The sequence below is a fragment of the Sander lucioperca genome, chromosome 15, assembly GCF_008315115.2.
Source record: "Sander lucioperca isolate FBNREF2018 chromosome 15, SLUC_FBN_1.2, whole genome shotgun sequence".
Taxonomy (NCBI): Eukaryota; Metazoa; Chordata; class Actinopteri; order Perciformes; family Percidae; genus Sander; species Sander lucioperca.
This window is the reverse complement of record NC_050187.1, coordinates 28,985,645-29,005,885: the sequence shown is the minus strand read 5'-3', so window position 1 is coordinate 29,005,885 and position 20,241 is coordinate 28,985,645. Positions and strand designations below refer to the sequence as shown.

General features: G+C 41.4%; 1 protein-coding gene across 8 annotated transcripts in view; it reads left to right on the top strand.

Annotated features, from left to right (window-relative positions):
• ehbp1 (EH domain binding protein 1) overlaps nt 1-20,241 on the top strand; it is a 150,593-nt gene that overhangs the window by 53,612 nt on the left and 76,740 nt on the right. For 7 of the 8 annotated variants that reach the window (XM_035991984.1, XM_035991983.1, XM_031315916.2 and 4 more), the window contains 2 exons: nt 520-784; nt 3,658-3,904. In XM_035991984.1, the coding sequence (XP_035847877.1) occupies nt 520-784; nt 3,658-3,904 (512 nt within the window). The remainder of the gene's footprint in view (nt 1-519; nt 785-3,657; nt 3,905-20,241) is intronic. The other variant, XM_035991985.1, reaches the window with a different exon arrangement.

The following is a 20,241-nucleotide window of genomic DNA, read 5'->3' as shown; positions in this document are numbered from 1 at the left end:
TTTTTAAAAAAGAAATGTTATATATACTTATTTTCTGTGGATCTTGGCACACAAAAATTTGCCTTTTTGAATTGTTAAATTAAGCAAAGTTGTACTTCAACAAATAACCATATATTAGTCTTAATTGTCTTCTAAGTGAATTAATGTAAACCAAATATGGATAAACAAACTGCTAAATGCGAATGTTAATTGATATAAGGAAATGGATGTAGACCTCTGATAGGAAGCAAATACTACTGACATTAGCATAATAAAACAATCCAGACGGATTCAAATGGTTGATTTGTGGCTCAGCTCTTCATAAGATATTTTAAAAAACAATATGAGAAAGCAAATAGGCAGGAAAGTCCATAATGCTTAGCTAGTTACCAGGACTACTGTCACATTTATTTTGACTGACGAGCTACCAAAGTCCTTCTCAAATAAAGAAGATAATATTGGGCCATTGTAACTGTTTTACAAGTCTCGTATAGTATGTGTTGTAGATGCAGTCAGTGCTTTCTCCTTTCTGCCAAACAGAACCCCCTGCCCAGCTGGTCTTAAGGCAGCGGGTTGATGATGATTCCTTCTATGGCCACGACCCCTTGAATCCGTTTGATGAGCCAGATGAACCTGGGACTGAAACACCCCCAGGGAACCCCTTCGATGAGCCCGACCAGGACATGGACCTCCAGCCAGACCCAGAACCCCCCAAGCCCAGGCAGAGGAAAGGAGTACGGCCTGTCGACATGAGCAAGTACTTATATGCCGACATCTCTCACAACGAGGAGGAGATGCTTGATGAGTAAGACTTTATGTCTTCATTATTTCCCAATTCTTCATCTTTTAATATTTTCAATTGGCTGACACAGGAAATGGTGAACTATGTGAACCCTGACAAGGCAAATATGATAGATGACTGTGCCATTAAGAAAAGTGTACACCTTGCATGTTTTGTCCTGTTGTATTTTCCCACTTTGATTTGCATTAGTTACACTGTCACTTGCATTGGCACAATATTCGAAGACCTGAAGCCCCTGTCTTTATGTATACAGGGCTTTTTGTGTGTGTGTCAGAGTAGTGAAGCCTATGTTATATTGTTTGCTAGAGGGATTTGGATAAACCCACTTTACTAAACTGTTGAGCATAACAGCAGAGTAGCCCATAGTAGAATCAGTCTGGAAGGATCCAGCCTGCCCAGCTTGATTGCTGTTGGCAGGCCAAGTCTTGCACACCCCTCCTTTTAAAGGGGTACTTCCCGCCCCCCCTTCAGGGCAGAGTGACGAGGCAGCTCTTTCAACGGGAACAAGGGCCCTGTTGTTTCACTGCATTCTTTAACCTTGTCTCCGTCCTTTCCCTCCTTTGTTGATCCCTCCTTTCCTCTCTCCCCTATCAACTTGTTGCCCCATACTTTACCTCCTTGCCATCTTCCTAAACCTCCTCTCTTAGGCCCTGTTTACACGACAACGCAACATATCAGGCGTGCCTTTCGTTTAGATGGCGACGGCGTTTCTGTGGCTTAAAAACGCAAAAAAGTGAAACCACCCTCCAGAGTGGAAATCTTAAAAACGCTCCACTGTCGCGTTCCCGTCTAAAGGGTAAAAACGCAAAAGTCTGCTCCGATCTGCTCACGGTGGCACCCCATATTTTGTTACATAAATCAAAATATAGAGTAATTACTCGCCCATGGCCACTCTGCCATTGGGTATCCACTGCCTGCCTATACTTGGTCCGGATGGCTTTCAGCTTTGACATTTACAGATAGCATCTTTCTCGTGTGGATATGACGTCCCGCCAGGTACAGGATACTGCTGAAGAAATTCGGTCCATATGTCTATATATTTTGACTTGCAGATTTCCCCCCCAAAACGCTCGTCTAAACGCGGAATAAAAAGTGAGAACGCAACGCCACTTTTGCGTTTTCTCTTCAGATCGTTTCCATCAAAACATAGCCTTTGACTTTGCTCATTTTTATTTCACCTCTCTCCTCTTGAATCCTGCCTTCCCCCCATCCTTCATCTTCCAGTTTTACAACACTTCAGTATATCTACACTGCCAGTTAGGTTCAGTGACAAACTACCAGTTACTTCATAAGCAAGAACATTTTTACGTAATCCATTGAATAGTACATCAGTAGATGGCATACTGCACCTGCAATATGTGTCTCCTATCCAAAAAAAACCAATCAATAAATCAATGACAGCAGAACTGGTAGCGCAACTGATCTTTGAGAAATAAATAAAACTCATTTTTGCTACTCGGTATAGGTGTGGTTTTATAAGTAAAATAAACCATCCTGTCAAAGAGGGGACATCTGTTTCCACCTCAGCAAGTTTTCATGATACCATTTAATCGGTGACTAAGAACTTGAACAAAATTTCATTCTGTGTGGATCCCTCTATAGCACTCACACTCAGCACTACACAGACGACTTCTGTAGACAAGTGGCCGTGCCTAAATTGTAAATGTAAACTTGTAGATTGTGGCTGTTGAGCGAAGCTGTCACAAAGATATAGCCATATGTTTTAGTCCTTTTGACTGTCTAAAGACAGACAGGTTATTGACTGGTATGTTTCGTTTGCTCCAGAGCAGTTCTCTGTTGAATAGAAAGTTCAAGAGGGCAACACAGTGTTTTGACTGGAGCCCTTTCACATGTCTTTTAGCCTGCACTGGTCTGTTAAAATCGCTCTATAGGCCTGCCTGCTTTTCTTTTCTTCACTTCCTTCTTTTTTTCCCTCTTCGTATCGCTCTGCAGTTAGATAGACACTGAGTCGCTCTAACCTTCTCTTTCAGACAGATACCTAGTCAATCAGCTTTTTTCATTCTCACTCTCGCTCTCACCCCCACTCTCTCCATCCAATTCACTTGTTTGTTTAGGATTGCTTGTCCCATGTTGAGTGAATGTCTCAAGAACTTGCCCCTGCTTTCAGTGCCACAAGCATGCCTGTATATTGATAACACTCTGGTATGTGTGTAGAGTGTGTGTGTGTGTGTGTGTGTGTGTGTGTGTGTGTGTGTCAGTGCATGCTTGCATGTGTGTGTATGCCTTCGTGCTCCTGCCTGTCTGTCAGTAGCCCACCTTGGGCAGTAAGGATATGAGGTCACGCAGACCTGACCTCAGTGCACCTGCATCTTCAATTACCTTACCAGTTGTGTGTGTTGTTCATTGTATTGCACCAAACTCTTGTTTCCATGTAGCAATTTCCTTTAACTAAACAATGTGCAGCCAAAGATGGGTTTAAATAGTGCTGACAATTCATGGCTAGCTATAGGATAAAATATATATATAGATAGATATAATTTTACATGTGTGCTCTAGTCTTTATATATAGTGCCACTGAATCAAATTGCTGTAATATCCATAGCCAAATCATGCCTAATTATGTGTTGTATTGCACAATTGCACTTTTTTCTTATGTATTTTGTTTTATATAAATCCTCATGGCAGTTTTTGTTATTTCTTGCAATGTTGACAGTTTTGGTGACTTGTTGACAAACACTGTTGGTCTTTGAGGCAAAAGGTCCTATAAATCTTAATAATTTCACACTCTGCGCACATTACTATATTCATTTTACTATTCAATTTAAAAAAAATATTGCAGTCTGTGTTAGACCCATGCACTTTCTAACATGACATCTTGCCTTGCTCTTGCCTGTCACCTCTCCCTCCTTTCTCAGATCCAACCCGTTCTACGAGCCAAGGACATCAAGCCCTGTGCGGCCCTCCGCTGGCAGCCCGTCCCTGGATGTGGGCAGCGGCCAGAAGAGGAGGGCTCCACCGCTCCCAAGTTCCAGCCCTGGCCTTGGCCCAAGTGCGCCAGCTCCCAAACCCAGCTCTAGCCCAGACAGGGAGAGAACCCAGCCAGTCGGGCCCAGCCCAGTTGCAGCAGTGATGGGGAGAGAGCTGGCCTCCTCTTCCCCCAAGGTAAACAGCCTTCACTTAAATGTAATAAACTTGATTTATCCCCTCAACAGGTACACAGACGCATGTGACAACAAAACCACAAATGATGTATATCAGAAACTAATCAAATAAGTCTAATCAAAAAAGCATAGGAGCATGCATCCATTTATCTACAGTATACTCGGCGCTATAGATACATGTCAGTACCAAAAAAGTATTCAGGGTCGATACCCAGCCCTAAATAAAGGAGTCATTTTCGGCAGTGATAACTGAATAATGGCGTGAATAATGGAGTTCAATGCTTTAAACATATTTTTTTTTGAATGGGCACAATTAGTTTAATTAGTTTGCCAAATACAGTAAATGTAAAATTTTATTTAGATAGTAACGAAGGCAGTACATTTTTAATGTAAACTGAGCCATAAAATCACAGAATTCCACAGCTCTAGACAAGATGACTTACTGCTCTTTATTCAGACTCCTTCTTTGTAGGATGTGTTATTATAAGTGAGCTTTTTGAAGCATTTGTGTGTGTGTGTGGGTGTGGGTGGGTGTGGGTGGGTGTGGGTGTGGGTGTTTGCGCTTGTGTGTCCACATCCAGTGGTCCTTACATTGCCTTTTTTTCCGCCTGCACAATCCCATCTTCTGCCCCATTCTTTATGCTCATGAAACTCCCCAGCTCCTCATTTGAATATAGGTATTTGTTTATTGGGGTGTTTTCGTATGTTTATTTATTTATTTAAATTAGGTAAATCATGGCTGGGTCTAATTAAATGGCTGATGGTCACACACACTCACGGCAGGAGTCAGACCACTGGTGGGGAATGATTGGCTGGGGGTGTGGGGACGGGTGTGGGTTAAAAATGAGTGTGTGTGTGTAGGGGCTCATGAGCCTATGTGGGGCTTAAACACAGGAGGCTTAACTACAGCAGAGCGATCACAAGGGGGTGTTGACCCCCTGTGTGTATACACACACACACACACACACACACACACACACACACACACACACACACACACACACACACACACACAGGTCCCTCCTTCCCATGCAGCTGGTTAGCTGACTGTTTTAGTGTAGCTGGGCGGTGATGTTGACCGTCCATGTAATTATGGCACAGTGCCTTTATCACCCAGCTGCAGTTGCCTGTGACCGTGGGTGAAGGGGCCTAAACCACTTTAATTACCCAAAGCCAGTGGCCTGTGGTGGGCCACACTTCGCCAAGAGATGCCCCTGCCTCTAGAGCTTGCGGTGGAGGGAGGGAGGGTGGGCTGCAAAGAATGAATTGTGGGTGAGGATTGAAGAGGAGGGGGTGCAGTGAAGGAGAATAGGTGGCGGAAGATAGTGAAGGGTAGAGGAAAGGAGAACAGTGGGGGGAAGAGAAGGAAGATGGCCAGGGAATAGTAGAAGGAGAGATAGGGTGTTCACAGTAAACAAGGATATGCCTACAGGGTTTGTTGACATATACAGCTAGTGTGAATATGTTTCTCTATTTTTATTCACACAAAGTACTATCTCACACACACACACACACACACACACACACACACACACACACACACACGCCTCAGCCATGTGTAGGCTTTGAGATGACCTTTGAATGTATGAAGTCAGAGAGGATTAAGAGGAGACATTCCCACTATGAGAGGCCAAGACGAAACCAACACATCATCACACTATGAACGTGTGCAGAGTATAAATGTGTGCTTGCATGCATGCATGTATCTGTTCATATAGTTTCTAGCATGCCTAAGGCTCAGTTCAGTGAGTATGTACTGGGGCAGTTACAACCTTCCCCCCAAAACACAGCTAACCTCTATGTCGCTCATAATAGATGTTTCAAGGTGTGTATTCTCCATTTATATTTATTTCTACCAACTATTCATGTGGGCAATTGGTATGTAGGACCAAGATAAACACACACATGCAGACAACTAGGTATAATCTCCAAATGTGAATAGAAATTAATATATTGAATATATTGAAAGCCGCCATACTTTGTTATACATTTACAACCTGCCCTAAAGGGTATGAAATGTCTCATACGTGTTTTGTTAAACGAAATCTTGTCATTGCTAACCAAGAAGAGATTAGCATGTCTTGAATCCCATTTTACATATTTATTCAATGCAAAGGTAACCTAAGCTTTAACTGCCTGATCACCATAGTTACACTGAACAAACGTGTGTGGGGGTCAGACCCTCAGTGCTCGAATAATATTCCTGTGATCATTGGCTGATATTTAAAAGATAGGAATAGAAAGAAAAAAAGCTAAAGCAGGAAAGATGCATATTTTTCTTTCAAGATAAGAGCAAGGTACAGCAGTGGAAAAGAAGGATGTACGAAAGGGACAATTGATCATGGTTATATATTATGATGTGAGTCAGTAAAATACCTATCTATTATATACTAAAAATTAATAGTGTCATATTTTGGCTTAGCTAAACTCTCTTGTCCTTGTTATGAATGAATTCACTCGGGGAGATTTAGCATTAAACTTTGTCTTTTAGATGTAGTTTTATCCTCCTTGTCATTGCATTAAAACCACCCACTTCAATGCCAGCCTGTGAAAAATCGGGACATCTACAGGACATATGGTGTGCACCCACTTACTCTATACATGGGTATTACACATATGGATTGGATTTACATTAAGCTCTAACAAGATTGATTTCTGCCAGTGGAACAAGCGTTCAGCACTAGCAAATTTATGGACAGAATAAGATGGCAATACCGAACACCTAAAATGCATTTATTGCATTTATTATCCAAATGTGGATTACCAGTTGTTGGGGTGTTTCATCTTGAGACAATCCAGGGGGACTTGTGAGACCAATGCTTAGAAAATTTACATTTAACATGCAAGGTCTAGAGATGCAAATGTAGATTGACTGTAGAACCTTCCGCATCTATGGCGGTTCCAAAAGCATTTAGTTTTCTTCTCCAGGATGCCTAGCAGTCTTCACATACAATTAATGCAATTTCTGCCACTTGTGTACCTGTTTCTTCTATTTGGTTCCCCTCTTGTTAGCTTTCATCTGACAATACTAGGGAGCGTATCTCCTGATGTTTTAGACAGCAGTGTCTGGCTTAAATGGGGACAATGAATAAGGCTGAGTGTCTGTGCTCTTTATATATAAATAAATACACACACTCAAAATACTGAACTTAAGTTCCCCAGTACAACTGCAGCATTTCACAGTTGACCAGTTAGCAGCTCGGTAGGTTAAGTGCCTCCTCTGGGTCGCTCTCCGGTGGTTGTTGTGAAGAGAAGGTAAAACATGTCTTTACCTTGACTCACAACTTGGATTCTTTAACTATTGTCAGCACTGAGCAAAAAAAGGGAGTTTTTCCTTGCCACTGTCGCAGTCGCAATAGCTACTGCTAATGCTTGCTCTTGAGGCAACCACTGTAATAGTTGGGGCTTCGTAACTACAGAGTGTGGTCTAGACCTACTCTATCTGTAAAGTGTCTCGAGATAACTCTTGTTATGATTTGATACTATAAATAAAATTGAATTGAAAAACTTTTAGTAAATTTTGTTAGTATCTCAAATCTGTCTTCAAGTTGGTGAAAGTTGCACTTCAGTGTTTCATTAAATGCTTCATGTCTGTCATGCCAATGTATCTGTCCATTCTCCTGTCTGGGAGATATACAGTAGATCCTTAAAGGCGTCAAGTTCAAGTTTAGCATCTGTAAAGGAGCTGGAAGGATGGAAACGTCTGTGGGATTAATGTAAATGAACAGAGGGAGTTCCTGTTGGGCGGGTTGTGAGCTCTATCTGGTCTGATTCAGTCCATCTCTTTTCTCTGGGGCTGATTTCACCCCTCCTAGTAATTCAGTGATCCCCTGCTCCTCCTTTTTCTTTCATCTCCATCTCTATTCCATAGTCAAACCGCTCTACACTTAGATGCTCTGATCTTTGGATTTTTTGGAAGTTTCCGCTTCATGAAGTATTTGCCTTATTTTCATATAAAGAAAAGTTGGAAGCTGACATTTGTCTGAGGGCAAAAGTTTGAACAAAAAAGTTCTATATTATCTTAATATTTACTCAAAGAAAGAGTAAGCCATCTTCAACTTGGAGTTGCTGGCACTTAGTCGGTCTGACATTATGTAGATCCCAGAACTGTTTTTAAAATAGAGGTTACTACAAAATAGCTGAATATATTTTGCGTTTGCAAGACTTTATTAGGCACGCTTTGCTTTGGCTATTAGGTTACTGTACCCTTTTGTTGATATCACCTAGGTAAAAAACTACCATAATTTAACATGATGTCACTGTTACTTTAGCACTTTTCCCTCTATTTCCCTTTCCTTTTTACACACTCATTCTTTCCAGAGGTGAGAAAGTGAACCAACACTAGATGTATGTTTTCTTTCTCCCCTTCAGTTGAAGGGCTTGTGTGATTACTTATGTTAATCAGAGGGTTCAAATTAAATAGAGTTTTGCAGGTTGTGAGAGCTCCTGTGCCGTGGGGGAGGCAGAGGCCAGAGCTCTCCTTCCTCTCCCAGACTTTATTTTCACAGCCACTCCTTCAGTTCAGACTACCTCCAAATTGAAATTAGAATAAATTAACATTATTTAATTGAGTTCGCAGAAGGCTGCGATATTTCTTAATTAGCTTTCACCAGGGTTCGCAGCAGTAGAGGACCACATCCGCACAGTGAAGTGTTACTGAGGTTGACATGATGACTGAGGGATGTTTTTGGAGGACAGTGGGGGGCCCAAGAGACAAGGACAGTCATCTCTGGTCTTCGGACCTTTGCCCGGTCCAAGGTCTCTCGTCTTGTTATCATTATATCCGGTCCAAAGTTATTCTATCTTCTCTGATAACTTTGACATACCTTTTAACAAAGACTCTCAGATGTAGGACATAGAGAAATTAAGTCTCACAGCCTAATGTTTTTAAACAGTGGTTAAATACATGTTATGTGTAACTTTTAATAATGAATGTTTCAGTATTTGAAATTTGAAAATGTGTCCTGTGCCAGAGTAGAACTTCTAAAATCTCACCAACATTGCATCTCATTTGCTTGCATGAAGCAGAATGAATGAATCCTATATTCTTCTGTATTTCCGAGCACTTTTGTTAAGACACTATGTCCTTTACCAATGTGAGTGTTAGTATTTGTTGCTTGTAATGATGTTTTATAGAGCAATGAGTATGAATTTCTACATTATGCATATTTTTCAATTAGGGCAACTAATTCATATTATGTAAATGTTAGGATAAAATGCAAATTTATAGTAGGGTCAGTATTAAGGGTTACATTATCATAAATCAAATACAGTTAACTAAATTGACTTGATTGTTTTTGTTTTTGGTTAGTTTTTCTGGATACAAAGTTTAGGTTAACTTAAAATGAAATATTAAGGTCCCCTGGCTAGCTCACCTGGTAGAGCGGGCGCCCATATATAGAGGTTTACTCCTCAACGCAGCGGCCGCAGGTTCGACTCTGCCCTGTGGCCCTTTGCTGCAGGTCATTCCCCTTTTCTCTCCCCTTTCAAGTCTAAGCTGTCCTATCCAAATAAAGGCCTAAAAATGCCAAAAAAAATAAAATAATTAAATGTCTAGTGTGATTTGTAGAGCTACTGTATACTGTTGGGTTAAAGTAAATGATCAAATGAGAGCTGTGTTTATTACATTTCAGAACCTGAAATCAATATTAGCAGGGAAACGGTCATAGAGGTCAATTTCTGAAACCTAGGTATTGAAGACTCATTGGCTACCCTTTGGCCACATTGGCCTTTCCATAAGCTGTGTAATATTAGGAGAATAATCCTTGAGAGGAGTAAGGCTAAGTCAGTACCTCTCAATGTCTGCCTTTTCCCAGTGTGGACCCCTCCCCAACTCTTTGCCATCTGAGTGGTCTGTCATTGGATCTTGTGGGAGAGAGGAGACCCAGTTTCTTCTGACATGCAGTTTAGGTCCGATCATTGGGCTTCCTGTTGTCGTTTCATGCTGCAGGGCATCGCTGTCATCAAGTTGGGTAGAAAGGTATAAGACATTACTGACTACTGAACAATCTCAACCTTTCTCAAAAGTTGAAAAAGTTTATGGGGATGTTTAGATAAGGTAATGTTCTGGTTCAAGTTGTCTTAGGGTCAGTTTTAGGTGCCTGTCTTGTGAATATGAACTGGACATGGCCAAAATGATACCTACGTCTTTGAATCCTCTAACTCTGGGAATCAGGGAAGAAAAAAACCCGTAGGAGCCATGTTTGAAAGACATGGAGTTGCTCAAAGAGGAGCTGATGTCCTCACAGGACTAATACATGAATTATGTCTTGATACACAATACTGATCCTGAAGTCTCACAGGACAGACATTGATATGTTTAATAATTTTAACAGACTAAATAAAAATCTAATGTTAATATGTATTTAGGGACTATTCTGAATTCAATTTTATACATGGTTGCAATGAAAGAAGGAACTTGTGTTGTGCGTACTAATGTGCAATCGTGTGTGTGTTGTAAGGGATGTATTTTGATCCAGTTACTGTAATGCGGCTATCATTTTTCCACCTCTTCCTCTGTTGGGTGCATGTCGAGTTCACAAGTTAAACACTGCAAAGAGCTCACTCTTCTCAATACCCGCGCCGACTGGTGTAAAAGGGCCTTCCGCAAAGCGCCGCTTGTAATCTGCCTTTGGTAAGTCCTCCTTAGTTTTATCTGCCAAGGATTACCTCACAAGCTGCAAGCAGGAGAGAACGAGGGAGACGCAGAGCAAGAAAGAGAGAAATGAAAAGCAAGCCAAACAGAAAACGATGAAGATGGAACAAAATGAAAACAAATCGCTGTGTAATCTCTGAAAGAGAGAGACCTGCTTTAGAGTTGAAGGGAGGTTTCCCTCGCCACTCATTTAGAGAGGGAATTGACTAATCCCTCCGTGATTGATGTCTGCTATGAGAGGCTCTATAGCAGACTAATAGGGCTTATGAGGATGACCAGAAAGTCCTTTGTGTGTGCGTGCCTGTGTGTGTGTATATGTGAATGAACCAAACCTTTTTGTCTTGTGTGTTCTTCCATCCAGTGGCCATAGAGGCCAGGGGTTTGAATGACATAGCGGCCGAAGAAGGGGTAACTTTATCTTAATCTGGTCTTAATCTGCCCCAGTCCTCCAGGTGTGTGTGGGCTTAAACCCAGAAGGATCCAGGGTTTTGGGGTGAGGTTTAAGGAGGCTTCGGGTGAGGAGATAGAAGTCCATGCACTTGAAAACTCCTCCGACTAAGACCCCCCGCACATTTTTGAATACAGCGCTCACTTAGTCATGCCATACATTACTCCCGTCATCCTTAAGTGGGCCCTGCTACATTTTAATTGAATTAAACCAACCGTTCTCCGTAATTTAAAAAGGACCTTAGAAGTACCTTATGAATTAGTCTGAGTGATTTGTCTTTCAAATTGTGTGTGTGTGTGTGTGCGTGCATACTCTGTGTTTGAGGAAAGGAGAGCGAGTGTAGAAATGATAAGGCTTTAATTGCCTCTTTATAAAGCCCTCCAGCACCCCCTCTTTTGGACTGGTATAGCATGCAGGTGTGTGCTCTTATGTGCTATAGGAAATACTAAGTGACATTTTCAGTGCTCGTAGATCACTGAGTGGGATCATTTCCTTAGCTTTTAACTGAGCATTCTCGTTGTAGCTCAGCAAGATTTGATCATGCAGTCTTGTCTTGGTCATAATCAGAACATACAGCGAGTTTTCACACTTTGACCCCAGTTTGTAGCTCTACTAACATCACACCTTAACATCAGAAGCGAGGACCAACAAAGCACATAACTCGGTTTTACCCAAAGTAGTTTTTGGTGCTTACATTCTTAGTAGTGGAATGGTGGAATCTGTCCATTGTTTGGTGGTTTTGTTGGTACACTGATCCATAGTGAAATATTTTGATGACTATGGGACTGATAGACAGACGTTAGGAGAATGAATCCTAATGACTTTGATGATCTCCTGACTTTCATTTGGCACCATCAGTAGGTCAAAGTTCAACTAAGTCCATGACAAAACACCTTAAAATCGTGCCACCTGCGAGCTAACGTTAGCATGTTAGCATACTAAACATTACATACTAAAAAAGAAAAATTGCTTGAGGCAAATGGTGTAGAAATGGAGTATTATTTAGATGATTTGCAAATTAGGATTTGTTGGTGCATGACACGATGCTCAACTCATCAGATATGTTGATGACAGATATGTATGTTGACACCTGGGTACTCTTATTTGCTAAATTTTAGAACTGTAAATCATCAGTGATACACTATAAACTACTGCATCACAGGTATTCACATGTTCTTTTTCATCTTTTTCTCTTTCTTTATCGATACCTCCTCCGACTCTTCCTGTGTGAAGCATTTTCCTCCACCACACCCTTTCTCCTTCTGTGTGTGTGTGTGTGTGTGTGTGTATACAGGCCACAGTTTTATTCATGAATAGGAGCCAACCAGCGTCTTTAAACAGTGTGTGTGTGTTGATGCATGTGTATTCTGATCAGGAGTCAAAGGGGTGACTTTGTAATTATGTTCATTTTAATTGGCTGTGCTATCACCCCTCTCATCACTTTGGAACCCACGCTGCGCTGGACAATGGCAGTCTGTAGTGGGGGGGGTGGCTGGCACACAACTGCTGTGTCAAGACCCCACACACACACACACACACACACACACACACACACACACACACACACACACACACACACACACTCAGTCAGACTCTTTACCTGCGGAACATAATTCCTAAAGTGCCTCCTTAATGAGTTTTCCCTGCCCAGGCTTAGATTAATTGATAAATGGCGGCGTTATCAGCACAGCTGATCTCTGAATCCATTGCACCACTAATTTGTTTGTTGAAGATGGCAGTTAAAGGAGATTAATACGTTATAGATTTATAAGACCCACCCCTCTTTCTTTTCCTCCTTCTCATCCTTCTCTCAAAGCTTATTTATTTATCCGAGGAAGATGAGGAGGTGGAGCAAGAGTGAAGAGATGGGTTGTCTTTGGATTCTTTTTCTATTTCTGCTTGGCCAATAGTATGCAAATGATTCACTAGTTAACAACATCTGTCAGTCTGGTCAGTCCACTGATGGCCAGCACAGTAAATGTTAATAGAAGGCATCATGCATCAATTTGTAATGTGGCTGCTGCGTGAAACACAACAATAGTCCGACAGATACTGGACTTTTAAGGCCGCATATTCATATTTGAAAGTTTATAACACCTGATAATCTCTGTCAATGCTCGCTGGTATGTTAGTGACAGTGTTGCTAAACTCCCTCAAACTTAACTTTCGCATATCTGTACTGCAATCTTGTAATTTATCAGTTGATGTATACTTCAATACCGATATGTGTGTAAAACGCTCATATTGGCAGATTTATTGGTCCAGCTCTTAGCACAGTCACTGCCAAATATGCTGCAGGCAAGTCAAATCAGACTTTTTCTGATTCAAGTTTGAAATCTGAAGTATTAATCGGACCTAATAACAACACCACAGCACTTGACCTGACAGTCACTGTTTTGGATGCAAGTTGGCAATCAACAACCACAACAACAAAGACTGTGACTGATTGTGTTGCCATAAAAAATAGTGTACAAGCAGAGGTAAATGGACAAAACAGGCTTTGAACTCACTCTGAACGGTTGACATTGAATTTTTTGAAAAAGGTAGTTGAGACCTCATGTTGTGGATAAGGAAGAGAAGTGATTGGCCCAGAAGGAGTTTGTAATCTCTTCTGCTGGATCTGTGTAACCCATAGGAGGGAAGAGATGGTGGTGGTCTCACCAGGAACATCAGTTGTCTTTTTATATCCCTAACCGGATCCTAGCATCCATACCCTCGACTAGGGCTGAACGATTTTTGAAAATAATCTAATTGCAATTTTTTTTCCCCAAATATTGCGATTGCGATTCGATATTCGATTATTTTTTTAAACTCTTTGTCTTCTGTATTATTCAACAAAGACAAACAATAAATCATTTTATAGTATGAACACACAATTACACACTAGACAGTTAAATAAGTAAAAATATAGTATATATATATATATATATATATATATATATATATATATATATATATACACACACACACACACACACACACACACACACACACACACACACACACACACACACATACAACAGTGTATTTTTTTTACAGTGCACAGAGAGGAGCTGCCTCCAGCCCCTCCCCCTCGTGAAGTTGCGTGCTGCCGTGTGCACTTGCTCAGAGAGGCTATCGTTACGTTAGCTAGTTGCTGGTGTTCTTGCCGTGGGATTAACTGTACTAATAAAACTGTTGAAACTAGGGATGTCCCGATCAGGTTTTTTTGCCCTCGAGTCCGAGTCCGAGTCATTTGATTTTGAGTATCTACCGATACCGAGTCCCGATTCCGATACTTCTATAAAATTTAACCAATAGCGTCTCTGCAACAAAGTGATGTCATGCCGCACACGTTGCTGTTTCTGTGTGGAGTCAAAAGGGTCTAACTCTGTGCCACCGCATAACTATAGATGTGTTACAAAATAATGAGAATATATATACATATATATCTGAGTCCTGATCGGGAGGTAACGTCCGATTCCTATCGAGTCTGAAACCACGTGATCGGGCCCAATTTCCGATCACGTGATCGGATCTGGACATCCCTAGTTGAAACACCGCGGCCACGCTGCTGTGAAAGCTCCCCGAACGTCATTTATCAGAGTCTGGTTGTTACCCCTCTCAGTGGCAGCTCTTCCACTCCATATCTTTATAACGGAGCTAACCGCTAACCGGAGCTAACCGCTAATCAGAGCTAATAGTTGCCAACCGAGCCTTCAGTTCTGCGTGTCTGTATCCATTAATTGCATGTATGGACTTGAGCCCGAATAAAACCCTTCATTTTATTAAAATGGCTGTAAAAGTTTTAAACTACAACTCAGAATTGTTTGAATGACAGAAATCAGCTCAAGGTGTAGCGTACAGTGTAGCGTTAGCGTGCTAGTTGATGCTTTCTCTGCGGAGTGCAGACTGATTTGCTCTCGCGAGTCACGTGACCAAATCGCAGCCTTTGCGATTAGAAAATCGCATTTTAACATATCGCAATATTATCACAAATGCAATTAATCGTTCAGCCCTACCCTGTACCCCCACCCCCTTTTCCGCACACACAGATAGACACTCGATGCCAAACCTGCCAACCCTGTGTGGCCTTTCTTCCCCCGCCAAAGCTAATTTGAAGAGGCGTGAGTGTGGGTAATGCTACTGCGGTTTCCATGACAAGCTAAAGCCAGCACTTACACCGCATTATGCCCGTGTTACATGTTAGGCTTGCAAGTGGACGGGTGGGCACACTGCAAGCTGGCACAGCCACTCCTTTGTCTGCCGCCTCCTCCAAACTGTGTTATTTCATGATGTTTTTGTTTTTTTCAGTGAATGGTTTTTATTTCAATTTCAAAGCCTTGCCTTTCCTATCCTGTTCTGCTTTTTTGCTGCATTGCATGGTTATGCCTTTGGAGCAGAATAGGCCTTGGAAGGAAAATGGTCCTGGAAAAGGAAACTGCTTTTCCTGATTTTTGCATTTTACATCTCAGTAGCCAACTGCCGAAAGGCCCTCTGTCTTGGCCTGCAGGTTCACTGCTAGATGGGAAGCATATCTTGTTCTGAGCAAATCACTAGCAACCCCCCCCATCCCCATCATGATGAATGTATTTGCATATTTTCCCACTTTGTGATATTACACAGAGCCTTGGCATAAAGATTTGTTAATCATTTTGTGGAACAAACTGTCCCAATATTGTCTGGCTAGGTGGCATAGCAGCGAAGTGCCTTGGTCAAAAGTAGCAGGTTCAGTCTGTCAAATGTTGAACCTCCCTGCGAGCTCTCAGGTGTAAAGGGTTATCATTCTCTCTCCACCTGTTCACACACATATAATAATGCCTGACTTAACTAAACAGTGTCTACATGCACAGTCACACATACGTGCACACACACACTTTCTCTCACGGCTCTCTTTGGAAGGAGCCCCTCCTCGGTGTGATTACAACAGTAATGCGATATATCCTTTGTATGTTAATGTGTATTATTTTTCACGCTACATTCGCTCTCCTCTCCTGTTCCTGCCTTTTGTCCTCCCCCCCCTTTCCCTATTGTTCCATCCTCTCCACATCTCCATTTACATAATTGAACTTTTGATTGGACTTTGCTCCCTCCCTTCTGCTCTCATGCAGGCAACGTTTGAAATCCGAAGCACAATTTCATGGGTAAGATGACGCGAGGTGATCATTTTTCTTTTCGCTCTGTCTTTTTCTAATGTGAAGACGTCGCACGTAGAAAGCCCAGATTAAACAAAATGCTTGTTTTGATTGAAGGTGCAATTAAGTAATTGAGCGTATTGGCAGTTGGAGCCCAGCCAATCAGATGAGAGCTTCCAGTCGCAGAATGGACAGGCCACTTAAGTACACTAACCTTTATCCTCTTAAATGTGAATAGGTATTAATGTTTTTCAAAGGTGTGTGTACATCTTGGATAAGAGCTGAGTGTACTGTGTGTTTGCCTACCTTTTCTAAACTGTGAATGTCTCTTAGTTTTTGTACTGTAAGCTTTCAATTCAGTTTGGGCCTGCTGTTTAGTATGAGTACATTAGAATGTGTGTAGTTATATACAGTATGTGTGCCTTTCTACTGTAGACCCTGTTGTCATTTCAAGTATGTCTGTGTGCTTTGCGATGTGTGTTTGTGTGTATAAGGCTTCTTTTTTTTGCCGTTGGCTCCTTGAGCGGATTACAAGTTTTAAAGAGTATGAGATTCAACACCTCCTCAAATCTGACACTCTCTGACACTGCTTTGAAGCCATGAAAGTGAGATTGGAGAGACACGGAAGCTCTTTTCTCTCCACAGAGTCGTGGGTTTATGTCATTGGGTCGAGGCCAGTTAAGTTTCCATTGAAGCGTATTGCCCCAGAGGGAAAGACAAAGCTTCCAACTTATAAAGCGTTTCACTTGTATCTTTTTTATGACCCTGAAATGCCAGTTTTAATGGCCTCCATACTTTTTAGTCATTTGATTGTATATAATGCTATGTGACTGTTTACATGTGGCCATCTTCATTTTGGCCAACAGGTTGACCTCAAAGTAGACTGATAGTTTGCAACTATCCACACTGCTAAAGCGTCTTTCTAACTCAAGAGTATTGTTCAGTTGCTGACTAAAAAACCGTAAAAAAAGAATTTATATATATATCAATAAATCAATTATATATCAATATATTATCAATATAATATTGTTTTTTTATTAACTTTGGGGTAAGAATTATTATAATTTCTGTATAAATATGTTAAGTATATTGTTCGTATTGTAATCCACATATGCTGCGAGTGTTTTAAACTTAAACTACGTTCCCTACCTATTCATCGGCATGTATATTGTTGGTGAGGAGGCTCTAAAAGGTAGTTTAATAAATTACAGTAGATATTGGCATATTGTCCGGATCCAAGGGCAAGAATTTCTAATTTCGTTAATGAATGGTTCTTTTGCACAAGACCCAAGATTGATCATTTTCTAATTTTCCATATCATGGTTCATTCGTTTTACCCATGATTCCAGATCTAAAATCACATCCCACTCTCCCAAAATCACATTGCTGACACCAAAAACTCTCCTGACACCAGGACCAACAGGAACCTGTATGCTTCCATTCCCAGGTTTCCTCCTATCTTGTCATTCAGGCATTGTAGTGAGCTTAACCCCCCTTCTTTCTCTCTCACATCCTTTTCCCTTCTTCCATTTTTTCTTTGCCCTGTCGGATGTATGTTGTTGACACTGAGGCATCAGGAATAATGGAATCTCTTGTCAGTGGCTTGTATTTTTCGCCCAGGCTGTTAGGGCTGTGTATAATAGTAGCAGAGGAGGAGGAAGAGGGGAGGTTATGTGCCATAGTGATAGTAATGAAGGTTGCCTTTTCATTTTTTAATATGGAATGTTTGTGGGACGAGGCAATGCTCTCCGATAATCCTACCCTCGAGCTGAGCTAGCTGCACGGCTGTGTCAGTGTTGCACACACACATCCAGTGACATTCACACAGACAGATAAAAGACAAACACACACACACATGCACAATACATACATGTGCACACCTTCCTTTAGGCAAGACAGCAAACTGTTTGATAAGTCAGGGTGCATTTCTGTTCCTCATGAAAATTTCACTCCTCCCATGTTTGTGTCTTAAGGAAATGCAGCCAGTTCCTGTAAGAAGATATGGTATTTGTTCAATATTTGAGGGATATGAATGCTTGAGTGCCTAGATGCATTTGTAAACCTTTGTCTGGAAAGAGTGTAATGGAACAGCCGCTGACTGAGAAAATTACATCAGTTGGGGTAGTGATGAACGTGGTGTCACTGTCATGTGCTGCTGTCGCTTCTTAAAAAAAAAAAAAACTGGTTTGTCAGGAAGGAAGAAAAGAATCATTTTTAAATGCACATCCGCTACATTTTTAAAGCACCCAAAGTTGAGTGAATAACACGCTATCCTCAACTTCACTTCAATATGTAATTATTTGAAGTTAGCAGTGTGTGAGTTTAAAAAAAAAAAAACTTTCTAAAGTGCAAATAATGGTGCATGTTAATTTGTGTGTGTGTTTATTTTCTGTTGGCTAAGACACCTGTGTGGCGATAGGTGGTTGAGTGTGTATGAGAGAGAGTGAGCCTTAAAGTCTGTGTATCCCACTGGCTATGTCATCCGTGTGTGTGTGTGTGTGTGTGTGTGTGTGTGTGTGTGTGTTTTGTGTGTTTTCCGCCGGCTAGGGTGCAGGGTCTTCGGCACTGGAGTGTGCTGTGTGTCTAATTGCTTTAATAGCACCTGGTCTCTAATCCCAGGTAATTAGAGCGCTCAAATTAGACGGTTACTTTCAACCGTCACTTGAAAAAGCAGAAAGGGAAGGCCTGGAGGAAGACTACTCCACTCTGAAATTCTACACACACAGGACAACTGAAGGAACATGTTTAGTTCAGTTGGCCAAGCAGAGTTATGTACTCATGTACGGAAAATGTAGAGAAATGTATATCTTTTCTTTTCTCTTGGTCTCAATACCCAAATTACGTTAGATTAGTCAGTGATATATTTATGTTAAGGACAAAATTATTTGAGGTAAAAAAAACAATCCTCTCCTTATCCACATACAGTAAATGCGACCGTGTTATCGGTATTGACTTTCTGACTTTTTATCTCTTTCCTTTTTTTCTCGTTTGTTTGAGTGGCACGCAGGCATTGTCGAGGCCGCCTAAAACGTGTCTGGGGAAGCTGTGGGGAAAGGTTAAGGCCCACTTTTAAAGATGAGCCAGAAATGTCAAGTGTCCGCCCTTCAGGCTCCTGCTACCGTCTCCCTGTACTGAGACTGCCGTAGGGGCCTGTATGACTCACACACACATACATACATACAGATACAGATGCACACACACACACACACACACACACACACACACACACACACACACATACACACACACACTGGTACAAAGGTTAGGAGTCGCTATTAGAGATGGCCTCCAGTCTCTCTCTCTGATTTGGCCCTTATGGCATACAGCAGACTCCAGGCTTGTGGTCACAGGTTAAACTACGACGATATAAGAGTGCTTATAGACTACAGCTTACTCACTAATACTGTTTTAGTACTGTTCATTTATTCTTGCCTGTTGACATTACAAACCAATTGTTTTTAGCGTCTTAACATCTGGATAAAATCATGATCAGGATAATTGCATGTCTAAAGGGTGGCATGCTTAATCTTACCACAGGTTTAAAAGCAAACAAAATTGGTGGAGTTTGGGCTCAGACAATATTAAAATGAAGTTGTAGTGTGGTTGTACACTTCTAGGTCTCAGCGTTAAGCTTAAGCACATCTCTCTTTGGAGCGATGTCATCAAGCCAATCTTATTCATCATTTTTATAATTTCCAAATAAGACAAAGCCTCCTTTTTTCTTCTTCTTTTCCTCTGAGTTACCCTTTGCAAGTTGTCATGGGTTCTGCAAAAGGCTTAAAGACACCATCCCTTGATATAATAATGTTGCTCTCCTGTTCTAGCAGTAGCAGAAAGCTACCAACAGAGGGGGTTGGTCGGCCACCACAAGCTTTGTTACAGGGCTGAGACTCAGGCAGTCACATTGTAGTGAGCTGTGTTTTCTCCAGGCCTTCACTGTGTGTCTACACAACTGGGTTAACCCGTTATGGTTGTAAATATCAGGTTGTGTAAAACCAACATCTCTTCATTCACTTTTCACAACTAAAGGTTAAGTAAAGGTTTGACTTCCGTAACCATCTCATGCTTTGAGATTAAACATCACCTGGCTGTAAGAACAGCATCATAATGAAATTTGTATT